This window comes from Pelodiscus sinensis, chromosome 6 (assembly GCF_052426305.1).
Source record: "Pelodiscus sinensis isolate ZL-2025 chromosome 6, ASM5242630v1, whole genome shotgun sequence".
NCBI lineage: Eukaryota > Metazoa > Chordata > Testudines > Trionychidae > Pelodiscus > Pelodiscus sinensis.
In genome coordinates, this window is record NC_143057.1 from 29,328,938 (window position 1) to 29,344,558 (window position 15,621).

General features: G+C 37.5%; 1 protein-coding gene across 2 annotated transcripts in view; it reads left to right on the plus strand.

The window, feature by feature from the left end:
* The window catches only part of BRD10 (bromodomain containing 10), a 73,093-nt gene extending 58,011 nt beyond the window's left edge, over positions 1-15,082 (plus strand). For both annotated transcript variants that reach the window (XM_075931609.2, XM_006115147.5), the window contains 3 exons: positions 9,227-9,342; positions 9,820-10,007; positions 10,817-15,082. In XM_075931609.2, coding sequence (XP_075787724.2) covers positions 9,227-9,342; positions 9,820-10,007; positions 10,817-14,448 — 3,936 coding nt within the window. In that variant the 3' untranslated portion in view covers positions 14,449-15,082. The remainder of the gene's footprint in view (positions 1-9,226; positions 9,343-9,819; positions 10,008-10,816) is intronic.
* Positions 15,083-15,621: the final 539 nt, after the last annotated feature.

Sequence of the window (15,621 nt, forward strand, 5' to 3'; positions counted from 1 at the left end):
TGAAAATTGTCAACCAGGTATAGCTCTCTGATTCTTTGCCCTATCTTAAGTTGGTGTGTCCTGCGGGCTGCTTTTGACTCATACTAGCTGGTAATATCTTCTAGGAGGGGCCGTACACCAGCCAGGGATAGCCAGAGTACACTGTGCTCAAGCTGTTAACTCTGCTCACACACTTTGTGCCAGGGGCTGTAAAAGAATAGGAGCTGGCTATACTAGCTGTCGCTCCAGGGGAATCCCCAGGTGGATGTTAGAGAGTGGTTTCTCCCCACTTTCTCTACCTGAATGATCTAAAGCAGTGTTTCTCAAACTGTGCTCCACGGAGTCCCAGGGCTCCGTGAGACATCTCCAGGGGCTCCGTGAGGTTGATAAACTGAAAACATTGATAGGAACAACACATACAATCAGTGGACCACTGGGGCTCCGCATAAGTATAACACAAACAATCAGTGGACCACTGGGGCTCTGCCTAAGTACAACACATACAATCAGTGGACCACTGGGGCTCCGCCTAAGTACAACACATACAATCAGTGGACCGCTGGGGCTCCGCATAAATTTTTACGCATGTACCGGGCTCCAGAGCCCAAAAAGTTTGAGAACCACTGATCTAAAGGAAGAAAAACAGGGCACTAGTTGGTCCCGAAGAGAGAGTTGGGACAAGTAGAACTATGGGAGTTTCTATGTCTCTGATTTCATTAACACTTAAATCACACAGATACATGCGACATTTAAGGAATCAGTTTTTCACAGAGGAAACTGACTTGCTTGCTGAAATTCTTAGAATCCTAAATTAATGATTTGGGTCCTACCAAAACTTACATAATTTCACTAGACTCTCCTGCTGATAAACCGAGGTGCCCTATGGAATCTCCTCATTCAGTATCTGTGGATTCTTAACATATATACTCGGTCATAAGCCACATTTTTTTTTAGTCCAACATCTTAACCCCTTAGTCATCACAACTGTTAAAGGAGGACAGGCCACTTTGCCAAAAGTGTCCAATGGTCAGCATGTGGCTTGAATCTATCACCTTGGCATAATTAGCACCACACTCTGACCCGCCGAGCTTTTGCCCTAGTCTTCAGTTTTTTTAAAAAAAATCCTGTAATGCCTGTTCATTCCCTTTATTTAACACACTTTTTTCCCCCTAGCTGCTCTATTTGACTCCTTCTGCAGATAACTTTGTGTATTCTTTCATACTTTTTCTTATGTTGGAGCAATTTTCCAGTTAATATTTGCCAAGAACTTCTGACTACATACCTGTTCTCCAAACCGGTCCAGTTGTAAAAGCCACACACTACTCTGGGTGTGGTTTCTTTTTGGGTGTGTGTGGTGTTTTTTGCATTGTATTGATTCATGCCTTTAGACTATAAGATCTTTGGGATAGAAATTCTGTTGTTTGTTCAACTTGTTCTAAAGTGCCTTATATACCTAGTGATAGCTATTTCTTTGGAGATTAATATATAAGGCAACATGTCCAAACATCAGCAGCAATTATAATTAAATATCTAACTTATTTTTAAAATATTGGTGTGGAAAAAAAGTAAGGAAATGTTTGATTATCAGCAGTTAAGAAGAGGGTGGAAGATTCAATTAACTGGAAGGGAACTTAACAGTATTGTTAAGGAAAAACACTATAAATCTTCAAGAGATGTCGTATAGCATATGTTGTACTGTGTTAAGACAATGAATGTTGGTAAAAACCAGAAGCCTCTTTTGACAGAGAGTAACAAATAATTAGTCCAGTGCTAAAGAATGTTACTGTCTCAAGTTAGATTATAATGGTTCTCACCAGAGGTGGGTTAGAGGTCTTTTAGGGATACATCAACTCATCTAGATATTTGCCTGGTTTTACAACAGGCTATATAAAAACCCTAGCAAAGTCAGTACAAACTAACTTTTTAAGACTTATTTATACGTCTATATGCTATATTCTGAAATGTAAGTACAATTTTTATATTCCTATTGATTTATTTTATAATGATATGATAAAAATGAGAAAGTAAGCACTTTTACAGTAATAGTTGATTATTTTGGTGTCTGACTTTGTAAGCAAGTAGTTTTAAAATAAGATTAAACTTTGGGGGCTGTACCAGAAAATTAGGCTCCTGAAAGGGATACAAGAGTCTGGAAAAGTTGAGAATCATTTAAAGTTTATAACATTGAGAGAGCTCAATTTGAGATTAGGAAAATGGTCAGCTATTTTTAATTTTTTTTTTCAAATTTTCTTTAAAAAATAAGATGCTGTAAATTAACTACTGAAATAATTTGTTTCCTTAAGGAAAAGTAGAACACTTGACTGAATGGCCTACCAATGTCTGTTTGATTAGGCATGTTGTAATAAAAACTAAACCACAAAATGAAGGTGTTATCCGCTGTTAGGAATCTATCTCTAACTTGCTTTCATTTTGAGATTCATTTTGTATTCTGAAAACAGAAACAAGATTTGTTTATGTTCAATTATTATACTTTTTAAGACTCATTTCTGAAAGACAAGTTCTGATATAATCAGTTGGATTTTGCATGATTCTGAAAGTGTATCCGCGTGGATCTTTCATGGTAAAACATAATTGGCTGCTGTTTAATAATTTAGCATAGGAAAAGTTTAATATAGTGCGTTCTTCCCTGAGGAGACCGCTGTTGAGGTTTGGGATGAGAATCTACAGATGTGTATTTTAGTTTTGCACCTTTGCCCGCTAAGAAAGCACATGTGTAAGAGAAACAAATTATTACTCATTTTGTATCAGAAATTAAGACTTATATTCTTTTGAAGGAAATACTGTTAATATTAATAGACAACCTCCGAAAGCCTTATTTGTGGGAACAGATTGTTTTCTTTGCTCTCCCTGCACATCTTTAAATCCTAAGCAGATATTTTTAAAGAAACATATTGTGCTGAAGGTTGATCATTTCCCTGCCAATTCCAAGCCATAGAAGAAATTCTTAACTATATAATTGATGCAAAAATGGGCAATGAGTTTTTTAGAAGTTCTTTCTTCTCAAAATGAAAGATAGTACAGATTTTTGTTTTTTTCCAGTCCTGTTCCTCAGATGATAACTAAAGCCACATATTATATATATAATTTTATTGGAAATTATATTACAGAAGTTAAAATGCATGTAATTGATCTATAGCCACTTTTGTTGTTAAAAAAAATGAAAGCACCTATGTGTTACATGTTAAATGCCCCCATAAGGTCAAATCCTGCATTTTTAGTCACTCAAAGCACCTTTTGAAGCCAGGGACACTGGGTAAGAAGTGTTGTAGCATTTGGCCCATAACTAAGGTAAAAAGTGCATTTAAAGCATTTTGAACTTAAAAGTTACCAATTTTTTTCTTAGGTGTCTGATGTCCAAAGCAGCTGCAGTTGATCAGCTCCCTCTCCGTGTAACATCACTAGAACGTGCTAGACTGGTGATGTCACACATTCCACCGAACCCCGCTGCAGAATGGAGCAGGCCTATAAGGGTAAGGTAAGTTTTCTCCTTCCACCACCACCCTTTTTGAACAATATTGCATGGTTTTGTAAGATTGCTTATATTCTTTATTTTATGTCCCATAGGATATAAAAAAAGAATTGTAAAAAAAAATCTTATAAAACTGCATAATATTGTGGTTGTGTGTGTGTGTTTATTTAAAAAATAAAAGTTTAGTCCTTACCCCCTGTATACATATCCTGGCTCCAGTCTGCTTTGGGGTTCCATGATGAGTATGCCATTATCAGACTAGTGTATGCTGGGGCATCACGGAGAGTGGAGTCAGCATTCCATGGCTGCTCTGGATGTCGGAAACCTATTTTTTTAAAAAAAGGTAAGTTTTAAGTTCAGAATTTGTTGATTGTCTCTCTAACCTTAGTAATATGGGATCATTCAGCACATAATTCTAAATGTTATTTTCCTTTGTTAAATTTAGTTCTAAGCCACTACTAAAGAGCACATTTTATGCTTTTCTTTATACAAATTGTTGATCATTTGTTCAAAAGTCCAAATATCATAACTTATTGCTATCAGAACAAAAATATAATTTTTGCCACTAACTTTAATCAGGAGTCCCATTGGGGAAAAAGTGATGATACAGGTACTCTCTCAGCTCTGCCACCAGTTTAAAGCTCTATATGCAATCCTAGAGTTGCTGGATATTTCTGTTAAAATGATCAGTAGAGAAATAATTAAGCATGTTCATTGTAAAGTGTTATAATTTTGCTCTGCAGTAAACTCAAAGAAACAAATTGTAAGAGTTCACATATCTCTTCAAAACAAATGTTAGACCTCTTCTCAAAAAGCATGTGAGGGGAAAGGATCCATACTCCTCCGGTACAGTAGTTGTTGTGGAGCATCTCCACTTCTGCTAGTACAGTGGTTTTCAAACTTTTTTTCTTGTGACCCAGTTGAAGAAAATTGTTGATGCTCGTGACCCAACATAATTCTTTTGATTAGAGTGCGGGCTCAGGGGTGTGTGTCCAGAAATGAGAGGTCTGTGGTGGAGATGGAGGCTCCAGGTTTAGGAGGGCTGGGGCAGGAGGTTGATGCTCATGGTTTGGCACTGGCTTACTGCTAGTGGCTCTTGGTCAGCAATGCAGTGGAGGTGCGAAGGCAGGCTTCCTGCTTCTCCTAGCACCGCAAACCATGCTGTGCTCTGGAAGCAGCCAGCAGAAGGTCTGGAGGCAGGCAAGCAGCTCTGCATGCAAGCATAGATGCCGCCCACGCCAGCTCCCATTGGCTGGGAATTGGCTATTGGCAGTATGAAGCCAGTGCTCAGGGTAGGGGCAGTACATGGAACCCTGTGGCCTCCCCGCCTGGGAGCCAGACCTGATCCACAGTGCCAGAACAATAAGGAAACCTGCAGTAGCACCTCTACTAGTCACTGGGTTACCTTACAGTAAGGGTGGAGTTGCGACCCGTAGTTTGAAAACCACTGCATTAGTACAACCCATAGGATTTGGTAATGCTGAAACCCATATACATACCTCCCTCACTGAGGAAATGAGTTGAGTGTGGAATCATAAGGTAAGAGATTTATTAGTCATTCTTTGAAACTGCATCTGTAGAGTTCCCAGAACAGCCACACCCTCTTACATTGTGCAGTACAGTCATAACTGTTCCACTTTGTTTGGCCCGACCATCTATACCAAAGTGATACAATCAAAAAAAAGCGAACACACATAAAATTGACAAATCAGATTTAAGAACAGAGAAGCGGTGAGGGGGGGGAGGTTAGTGTCTGTGAGGTAATGACATTAGGGGTGATAATTGGGGAAGCTATCTTTGTAATGGGTGAGATAATTAGCATCTTTGTTAAGACCCATACGTAAAGTGTCAAATTTAAGCATGAATGACAGTTCTGAGGCTTCTCTTAAATCTGATTCGTCAATTTTATATGTATTCACTTTTTTTTTATTGTATCACTTTGGTATATATGATCGTGCCAATTTTCTTCCACAAATTGATCTGAGGAAGTGGGTCTGGTCCACGAAAGCTCATCACCTAATAAACAATCTTGTTAGTCTTTAAAGTGCTGCATAGTCCTGTCTTTTGTTTCAACTAGACCAGACTAACATGGCGGCTTCTCTGTCACTGTCCTGAAAGCCACATTGAACTACATTGATATAAAAGTTCAAAGCCACTTGTTTTACTGGGTCAGGTTTTTTTTTCTTATTCACTGTGTGCTTTGAACATATGTGAGAAAAGCGTACTCTACACATTATATTCCACTCATCTTTAGAGATTACTACCGGGGGTTTATTTCCAACTGCTATACTCCAGGATCCAGAGAAAAGGGGACAGTTGGGATTTAAGAAGATAATTAGATTTAAAATAAGGTGATATTTTGTATCCTAGTCTCACAGAAATTACTTGGAAAACAAACAATTAGAAGTTGTCCAGAAATTTTAATCTAGATTATACACATTTTCTTAAGAAATTAAATTTAGAGTTTCTCATCTTTTTAAATTAGAGGAATGTGATCTTTACACATTTGATGTTGTCTCCTCAGGTGATCTTAATCTAATAAAAACTTCTAGTCCATTTCTACACTAAAACCTATGCTTGTGCCAATTTGGTCAGAACATTATACAGTTCTTTATTTAAAAGTTTATTCAGTGGTCCAATCCAACTAATATAAATTCTGCTTTCCCTACCCAAACTAGAATATCGGTCATCTACAAGCTACATTTCACACATTAATCTGTCATCTTTTTCTTACTTTTGTGTCTTAATCTGTTCAAGACATATAGTATCTCAGGATATGTCTACACTGCCACTCTAGTTCGAACTAGGGTGGCTAATGTAGGCATTCGAAGTTGCAAATGAAGCCCGGGATTTAAATATCCCGGGCTTCATTTGCATCTTGCCGGGCACCGCCATTTTTAAATCCCCGTTAGTGCGGACTCTGTGCCCGCGGCTACACGCGTCATGGAGTAGGTAGTTCGAATTAGGCTCTCTAATTAGGAGTCCGCACTAACGGGGATTTAAAAATGGCGGCGCCCGGCAAGATGCAAATGAAGCCCGGGATATTTAAATCCCGGGCTTCATTTGCAACTTTGAATGCCTACATTAGCTACCCTAGTTCGAACTAGGGTGGCAGTGTAGACATACCCTCAGTGTTCTGAATCAGTCTCATTCTGTTTACTGTATAGACTTGATTATAAGCCTAATTTTTTTGGTAAAAAAAAAAAAGACACGGTAAAGGGGGTGGAGGACTGGTTTATAAATGTCATTGCATTATACCATTTTCATTTTTTAACTTGAGGAGGGCCGGCAAACTTCAGTTCCGAGCCCAGCAGAGCAAACCATTGGCTCGCCGGGACCTTTTATGTACCTGGAGTGTCTTCAGGCATTGAGCCCCTCAGCTCCCAGTGGTTGCTGTTTGCCGTTCTGGGTCAATGAGAGTGGTGGGAAGTGGCAGCCAGCACGTCCCTCTTCCCGCATCTCCCATTGGATGGGAACGGCAAACAGCAGCCATTGGGAGCTGAGAGGCTCTGTGTCTGCAGATGCTTCAGGTAAACAAAATGTCCTGATGTGCCAGTGGCTTACTCTAACTGGCTGGAACAAGAGATTTGCAGACTGCAAATATAGAGTTGTCTTATGGACAGGTCATTGTGATTTTTACAATTTTCTTTTAATTTGGGGGATTGGCTTATGAACGAATGGGCTTATGATCAAGTATATTTGGTACTTATTTTAATGTTTAGTTTTTCATGTAACCCATTTTATGTATTCCAGTAGTACTAAATCATAAACCCATTTTATGTATTCCAGTAATACTAAATCATATACAAATGCATCTGCTGAAACTAATATTGTTTTACTGTTGTAAATAGTTCTATTGATTACTCATATGAGTAATCAGTGTCAGGATTCCAATTAGGCTATATTGCACATATATAACTTTTTATTATAGTACCTGACAGTTTTTCTTCAATATGTAATATATGAAGTGTGACCCACTTACACCTGGGAGAATTAAAATACGTTTATTAAATCTTAAGCATAACTTGGCATTAAAGTATAGCTTTTCAAATACGTGGGTTTTTGTCATTTTAATCAAGAATAAGCAATGACTCATCATTCATTCAGCTCTATATGATTGCACATTATAATAAAAACAGTCTAGCAACCTAAGTGATCATGCTGTGCGCTGGGGAAGTCTTCAGGGGATAGGTGGAAAGGAATCCTTCCAATAAGCCACGTAGAAGTTGATACTGAAGACTTTTGAAGAGCTGTAACTTCCGGCTCTAATCCACCTCTTCTTGTAGCCACTTGACCCAAAATTCCACGCATTCTGGGGTAAAGGTAGTCTTTGTAGAGTAGAGCTCTGCAATAAGCTACAGGTGCAGATCAAACTTGGAGGTGAGTTCCCAACCACTCTCCTTGTTTTTGCAGCAGAACCATTCAGTCTTTTAGTAAGTCCAGTTCTTTCGTCTAATACACTGAATTTAGTGAAGTGGCAAAAGTATAAGGTCAGAGTTTGAATAATTAAGCTCTTGTGGCAAATATTTATACAGCATATTTGTGCTGCTCGTAAAGTGCATGTAAATGTATAGGATTATATTAGCAAATTTTTAATAATCACAATTAATGCCTACTTAAATAACTGGTAAGGAAAACAGAATACTGTACATGCATGTTACTCTGTTTGATATACATTCTACATGGAGGATTGTACAATCTAGTATTCATTTTGGAAAAGAAAACTGTTTGGAAAAGAAAACCATCTTTGAGTTAAGGTTTTTATGTTTTTTTCCAGTCACAAAAAGAAAGTGCTCCTCCTCCTATTCTCTGGTAAATCAGATATAGCTCAGGTACAGAACTTTCCCAAGAAATTCATTTTTGGATAAAATATAATTGTAAGAAACTATAGCCTCAAAAGTAATTTTTCCAGGAATCTTATAATCTGAAAAATTATAGAATACTTTTTCTTTTTATAATTGTCCATATAAATGTGAACATTCATAAAATGAACATTTTTAATTAAAGGCATAAACATTTGCTGTAATACAATTTTAGACCTTAATCTTGTAATCATGTACACATGCAGCTTTACATACGTGACAAGTCCCCTTGAATTCAATGGGAGTACCTTACATATTGAAAGTTATTCATGGAAGTAAAGTTAAGCACATGTCCAAATATTTGCAGAATTGGACCTTAGTCACAGTTTTCTGCAACCTGAAAAGGTAAACATTTTTCTAGGAGTGTATATACCAGCACGACTTAGCTTGAAATAAGCTGTGCAAATTGATCTGCATCAGTTGTGTAGCTTATTTCAAAATATGGAGCATCTATGCAGTACTTATTTCAAAATAGAGCACTCTCCCTCCGACTTCCATTATCCCTCATGCGATGAGGATTACAGGAGTCAGAATAAGAAGTCCTTCATACTTTGACATTATTTCGAAATAACTGCCTGCTGTGTAGATGTGGACTAAGTAATTTTGAAATAACTCTAGTTTATTTAGAAAAATGTTGCTGTGTAGACATACTCTTAAGAGACCTTTATGAGGATTTTGTTTCTGGGTTTTCAATAAAAATACTGTAAAGATTAGAGTTTGACTTACTAAAGCTGAGAAGGACAGTACTGATGAAGTCAAATATAATATGTATTTAGTTTTGTATTTTCTTTTTTATATGTTTCATGGAAGTACACTGACATTGGTGTCAGACTAATATATTTATTATGTGCAGACATAATACAATAATCAGTAAATGGTGATTTTATGTTTTCAGGGAAGGTGGTACCATCGGAAACAAGCAGTAAAGGAATTGCACGGCACACTGATACGATTGCTAAATGAATTATTACCATGGGAACCAAAGCTAATGAAGGCTTTTCAGAGAAACAGGTAAATTTAGGTACTCTTTGGAACAATTTGAGAGAGATCAACAAAACAGAAGTTACATATTTTCAGGTAATAAAGTAATTGATGCTAAAATCCTGGTGACAGTAATCTTTTGAGGCTATGTATAAGGTAAAACAGTATTTTAGTTTAAAGATATAGATGTTTAAGTGTTACAGAGGATTGCTAAGGATTCCATAGATAAAATTGAACAGAGTTTTCTCAAAATGCCCTAAAATCTCCATGCATACCCAGATTGTTTTGAGAATTATCATGCCAAGTCAATGCCCAGAGTAGAGTTTCTGGTACAAATTTAGTTTCATTTCATCCCATGAATCTTGTGCTAAGGAATCTTAACTATATGTTATCTAAGGTTTTGGGCAGTAAGTACAAGTGCAAGTATAAGAAGTTAAGTATTTCCTTGATAAAATTATTTAAAATAGGTTGCAGAAGTTAGTCGTCATGTGTGACATTCTGTTCAAGGTCTCGATTGAAGAAGGACTATGATGATTTCATAAAACAGCCAGACCATGATAAATTTACCAGAGAACTATGGAGTAATGAAGAAAGTGAAGTTGATAATGGAAAAGAACCTTTTAGTGCAGTAACCAGTAAATCTTCAGAATCTGCAGAGCATCTGGAGATCCTGCAAAAAGATCACTCAGAGTTTGGTAAGCACTTAGCTGGGATTTAGTGACCATGTGGACGTGTTACAAGGCCTACCAGATTTCTTGCATTTGGTGTTGTAGTTGCGTATACATGTTATTTTTACTATACTGAATTATATTTGTTTAGATTATGTGCTGCATTTCCTGGGAAGAATAGCTCAGAGAAAGGGTGGACAAAGATGGCTTTATCTTTATGCTACCTTTATGCCCTCTGGATTTTGGCCTGTAGAAGGTACTGAAATGGCACCTGTCATAAATTGGAGCTTAGAACTTACAGCATCTGCTGCAGGACATGATAGTTTGACACCACAAATTCCTGTTACCCCTTTCTACTCCTTACCCAACACCAGCATTTTTCCTGTAGTCTTTTCATAGTTGGTGTGAAAGGCAGTGGAGCCATATCTATCTATTGATTTTGTATAAAAACTTCTGGATTTCTTTTTTAATTCATGAATTTGCTTTAAATTAAAGCATTGTAACATCAAATCCCGGAAACTATACTGTCACTTAAAATGCAAATTTTGTAATTTGATGCATTTATAAATCCTCAGAATTTTGGGGTTTTAATGATCTTTTTAAAATCAAATTCTCAGTAGGATTTGAAATGTAAATTGTTTGGAGCCTAAGTTATTTTTTAATGAGATGATTAGTACTGTCGTTACATCGGAAACTATTCTTGACATGACAACAAGCTTATGACCTACTGCATTACTTTTAGTTTAGCAGTTTAAAATGATCATATAGCTGTGTCCAGTTGCAAACATATAACTTGTGATTATATTTACAGCTACTTGTTTTAATTCTTTTTGCAGATGAAATGAAACTGTTAGAAATGGATTTTTCTGCAGGAAGGAGCAGGCTACTAAAGAAAGACTTGACTTCTAAAGAAATACAGAAGATACTGCCCAAATCTATTAAACGTCAGTCTAAGCAAAATAGTTACTTAGATGATAGCACAAAAGAACTTTCACCAAGGAAGAAAGTTAAATTAAGCACAAATGACGCTATAGTTCAGAGTACAGAAATTGAAGTGCAGACTAACAGTTGTTTGAATGAACTGAAACAAAGCGAGCTACCACCTCCAGAATCATTTGCCCTGACTGATTCTGCAACATCAATATCAAACTTTCTGAAAGGGACCAACCCCATCCAAGCTTTGCTTGCTAAAAACATTGGGAACAAAGTGACCTTAACGAATCAGATGACACCACCTGTGGGTATGGACATAATTACTTCTGAAAAGGCAGTTATGTCACCTGTGGAGTCATCCCCACTACGGCCAGCAATGCCCTACCAAACCAATTCAAAGAGTCCTTTACAAATGGTATACAAAATGCCAAGTGGCCACTGTGTACCAATAGATGTCCATAACAGCTCAGTGAAGATTCAGATGCAACCAGTGATTGACCCTAAAACAGGAGAAAAAGTCATGCAACAAGTTCTTATGTTACCCAAAAATTTTCTCGGACAACACAAAGAAGGAAAAGGTGTAACAAAGCTGCACTGTCCATCTTTCTCACAGACAACAGATATTAATGATTCTTTATCATCTGTTCTTGCAAACCCAACAGTAAATGCTACCACTCAAATGTCTTGTACAGTTTTTAACAAGAGTATTACACATTTGTCACAAGTGACTAGTCCAGTGAGCAAACCACAGCCTTTGTCCTCTGTAACATCAACAAGTAACTTACTAACATCAGCTGTTAAGATGAGCCAAAGTGAGACTGGCCAAATGGCAACTGCAGTTTCATCTGCCATATTTTCTGTACCTTTGCCTTCATCTACTGTTTCCACATTAGATCAGCATTTGGCGTCAACAACACTAAGTGAATTTACAAATACTTCATGTTCCATCCACAGTCTAGCACCTCAGCAGACTAGTAGCTCCTGTGAATCTAAACAGGAGCTGAAAACTGTGTGTATAAGAGAATCACAATCCATTCTTGTCACAACACGAGGGGGGAACACTGGAATTGTTAAAGTACAGACAAACCCAGGCCAGATTTCACCTAATGCTTTATCTCCAAATTCAGTTTTCACTTATGCACCTCCGCTTCAGGCATTTTTGGTTCCAAAATCCCCAACATTGTCAACTTCTACTTTTCCATCTGCAGCAACAGTGACATCTAGTCTCCCACTGTTTGGTGCCTCCTCAACATCATCTTCTGTTGCCATTCCTGCAGGCTTAAACCAGTTAATAGGGAAAAATCTCAAATTTCCAGTAGGGCAGCTTCCCACTAGTGGCAGTTTGGATCGGGTGATAGCGAAAACTCAACAGGTGTCCTCTCCTACTTTCTTGTCCTCCATTTCATCAACTAGCACTTTGGTGTCAGCAACTCCAAATAGTACTGTTAATGTAATTAACATTTCTTCAGGAAGTACTGAACAGAGTAATGCAGATATTACCCATATTCCTTCTATTCAGCAACAAGTTGATATCACAACCAAAAAACATCCTGTTATGCAACCTGAGATTGCTTCAGCAACAAATGGTGATATGCCCCATTTAAAAAATCCTGTTAAAAAATTTATGTTGGTCACAAATCCACCTATTCTTTCTCCTTGTGGAGCTACAGGAGTAAATATAATACCAACTCCAACATCCACTGGGTTTAGTGCCCAGAAATTAGTTTTCATTAATACCCCAATTCCCAGTAGCCCATCAAACACCAGTCTAATTACAGAATCATTAAAGAAGACACTGCCTTCCTCTATTGGTAAAACATATGTTAATGCTCCAGAACAACCTCAGTTGCTTCTAATTCCATCTACAATGGGCACACCAATGAAAGTAAGCTCATCAACTACTGTGTCTCAAGTAAAAGATGTTAAAATTGGACTAAACATAGGTCAGGCCATTATAAATACCACAGGAAATGCACCACATGTTCCACCAATTAACATATTGCAGTCTGCAGCTCCCAAAGGAACAGATGCCATAAGCAACAAGGGTTTTATTTTGCCTTCATCAACAAGTGGTAGTTTGGTTCCAGGATGTTCTAGTTTTGTGAGTCAAAATATTACATCTGTTAATGAATCTATAGGTGTTGCAACAAAAGCAACACATGATTTTACAGTAACAACAGCGAATGCATGTTTAGATTCTGTTTCAGTGACTGCAAGTGGGACTTCTGCTGGGACACGACCCACTGTTTTGGTTAGTGGAAATGACACTTCAAGAATAAGGCCACTTTTAACTAATCCACTGTGTGCATCAAATATTGGAAATACTATGGCCATATCAACTGTTAAAACAGGACATCTTGCTTCATCTGTTCTTATTTCAACTACACAACCAAGACTATCTTCTCAAAGTATATCATCTGGTTTCCAGTTTCCAGTTACAGTTACCTTGCCTGGACCTATTGCAGCCTCCACTAAAGTCATACAAACAGTTCCTTGCTTAACAGCAGTTCCAGCTGCTGCACAGTGTCTCCCCCTCCCAAAAGGACATCCCCCCACACTAGTACAATTTCAGTCACCAGGACTTTCAGCTACAGTGCCAAGTAATGCAAACGTTCATAAACCTCAAAATGTATTGCCAGCTGCTTCACCAAATGCAGGTAAAAAAATTAGTTTTTCCAGCTTTGCTTCTCTCCCATGCCAGCAGAAGCCTACTAATTTATCAAAACTAGCTCAGGCTTATTCTTGTGCTCCAGGTGCCTCTGTCCCTCAGTCTACTACTGCTTCTACTACTGTAACTAGCCAGGCAGTAGCTCAGTTGAATGAAACTTGTTTTCAACAGAAAATAGTTATTAACACCTGCACCCCTTTGGCACCTGGAACTCATATCATGATTAGTGGCACTCGATTTATTGTTCCACCACAAGGCCTTGGCGCAGGCAGTCATGTTCTTTTAATCTCTGCTAATCCAAAACATGGGCCTCCGTTAGTTATTAACAATGGCCAAGGTGCTCAAGGAGTACCATTTGTTAATCATATTCCCCAAAGCATTATGCTAGCACCAAGTAATTCATTAAGTTGGCAAACATCAAAACATCCTTTGAAAAGCTCTACAAAAATTGTGAACTCTCTTGGGACAGCAAACACTCTGCCTATTGTACATGCAACACCACAGATAATAAACACTGCTGCTAAATCATGTGCTCCACCCTCTACAACTACCCAGTTTGTGTCTTCAGTGATAAAACCTCCAGTTAATGTTTTAGCTAAAACTTCTTTGTTTTCTGCCATAAATGCTGGTAACTCTCAGTTACCAAGTAGCACTTCAGTATTACACTTAGATACATCTATCAAGAAACTGTTGGTCAGCCCAGAAGGAGCCATTTTGAATGCTATAAATACTCCAGCATCTAAGGCGGTTTCTTCTCTATCTTCACCCCTGTCACCCATTGCAGTGTCCAAAAGCATAAATCCAACCAGTGTCTTCCCTGCTTTTCAGTCTTCTGGCCTAAGTAAATCTGACAAAGCTGCATCCTGAATTAGGAGTGAATGAGCCAATTTTAAATGTTTGGGGCATTCTTTGTATTTTGAAAATCATTACAAACTGTTGAACATTTCTTACGCTGTTTGAAACTTTAGTTGATTTCTTTAAATTACTTTGTATTAGATTGCAGCTGTTCTCAGTTTACTTGTGCGAGATGTGGAGAGGATCTGTTTGATTTCCCTCTACTACGCATTCAAAGGTTTATTTAATAAAATGGTCAAAAATAACCTGTAAATATACATAGCAAAGTATAAAATTTTATTTTAGTTTAAAGGAATCTAGACTTTTGCACATTTTACATTGACATGTTTCATTTTACAATTTGAAATGTTAGGCAGCATGTTTGTAAAAGTATGTGTCTTTATTTTTGTCAGATATTATTTTTGTTTGATTTCTGTAAAAACATATATTTATGCATTGTAAAAATCCGGTCCATGGTGTAAAATTGTACATATTCCTGGTCCCTAACAATCTGTACTAAACTATATGTACAAAGAAGTATGCTGTCTTATTTATGTTTTGTTTACACAATGTATAGTTTTTTAAGTATTTTAGTAATTTTTGGACCAGTGTACTGTTAAGCAACAATGCAGAAGACTCTGCATGTAATAAATCAAGTTGCTCTGTACTGCTTTGTTTTGACAGTATTTTAAGATACTGCATCGTGGGAGATGAATATATATATGCACCTTTTTTATAGTGTTCATGCATTAATACAGAAAAACCCTGCAATGTGGAACTTTACCAAACAGAAAATTATTTAAGACCCCAAGCTTTTTAAGCATTCCATATACGATTTCAGTAATGAGGAACAGGCGTCCTGTTTACAGATTTCTTATTTCTATGAAATTCTGATTTTGAGGTGATTTTTGACCTTTTGCTTTTTTCCTTTTGATGTTGTGGAAGAAATCATTGTAATTCTTGAATGTGTCAAATTTGCGTATGAAGGCCAGTTCTGCAGACTCTCTAGCTGGTTCCTGAAATTACTTTGTAAGAGGATAGCCATTTTTAAATCCATTAAAGAGTGCCCAGGCAAGTTAAAATGTTCACCATCAGGTTTCTCTTTGTTACCATTTCAAATATCTGATTTGTGTCCATTAATCCTTTGTCACAGAGACTTTCCAGTTTGGCCAGTATACATGGCAGAGGGGCATTGCTGGCACTTGA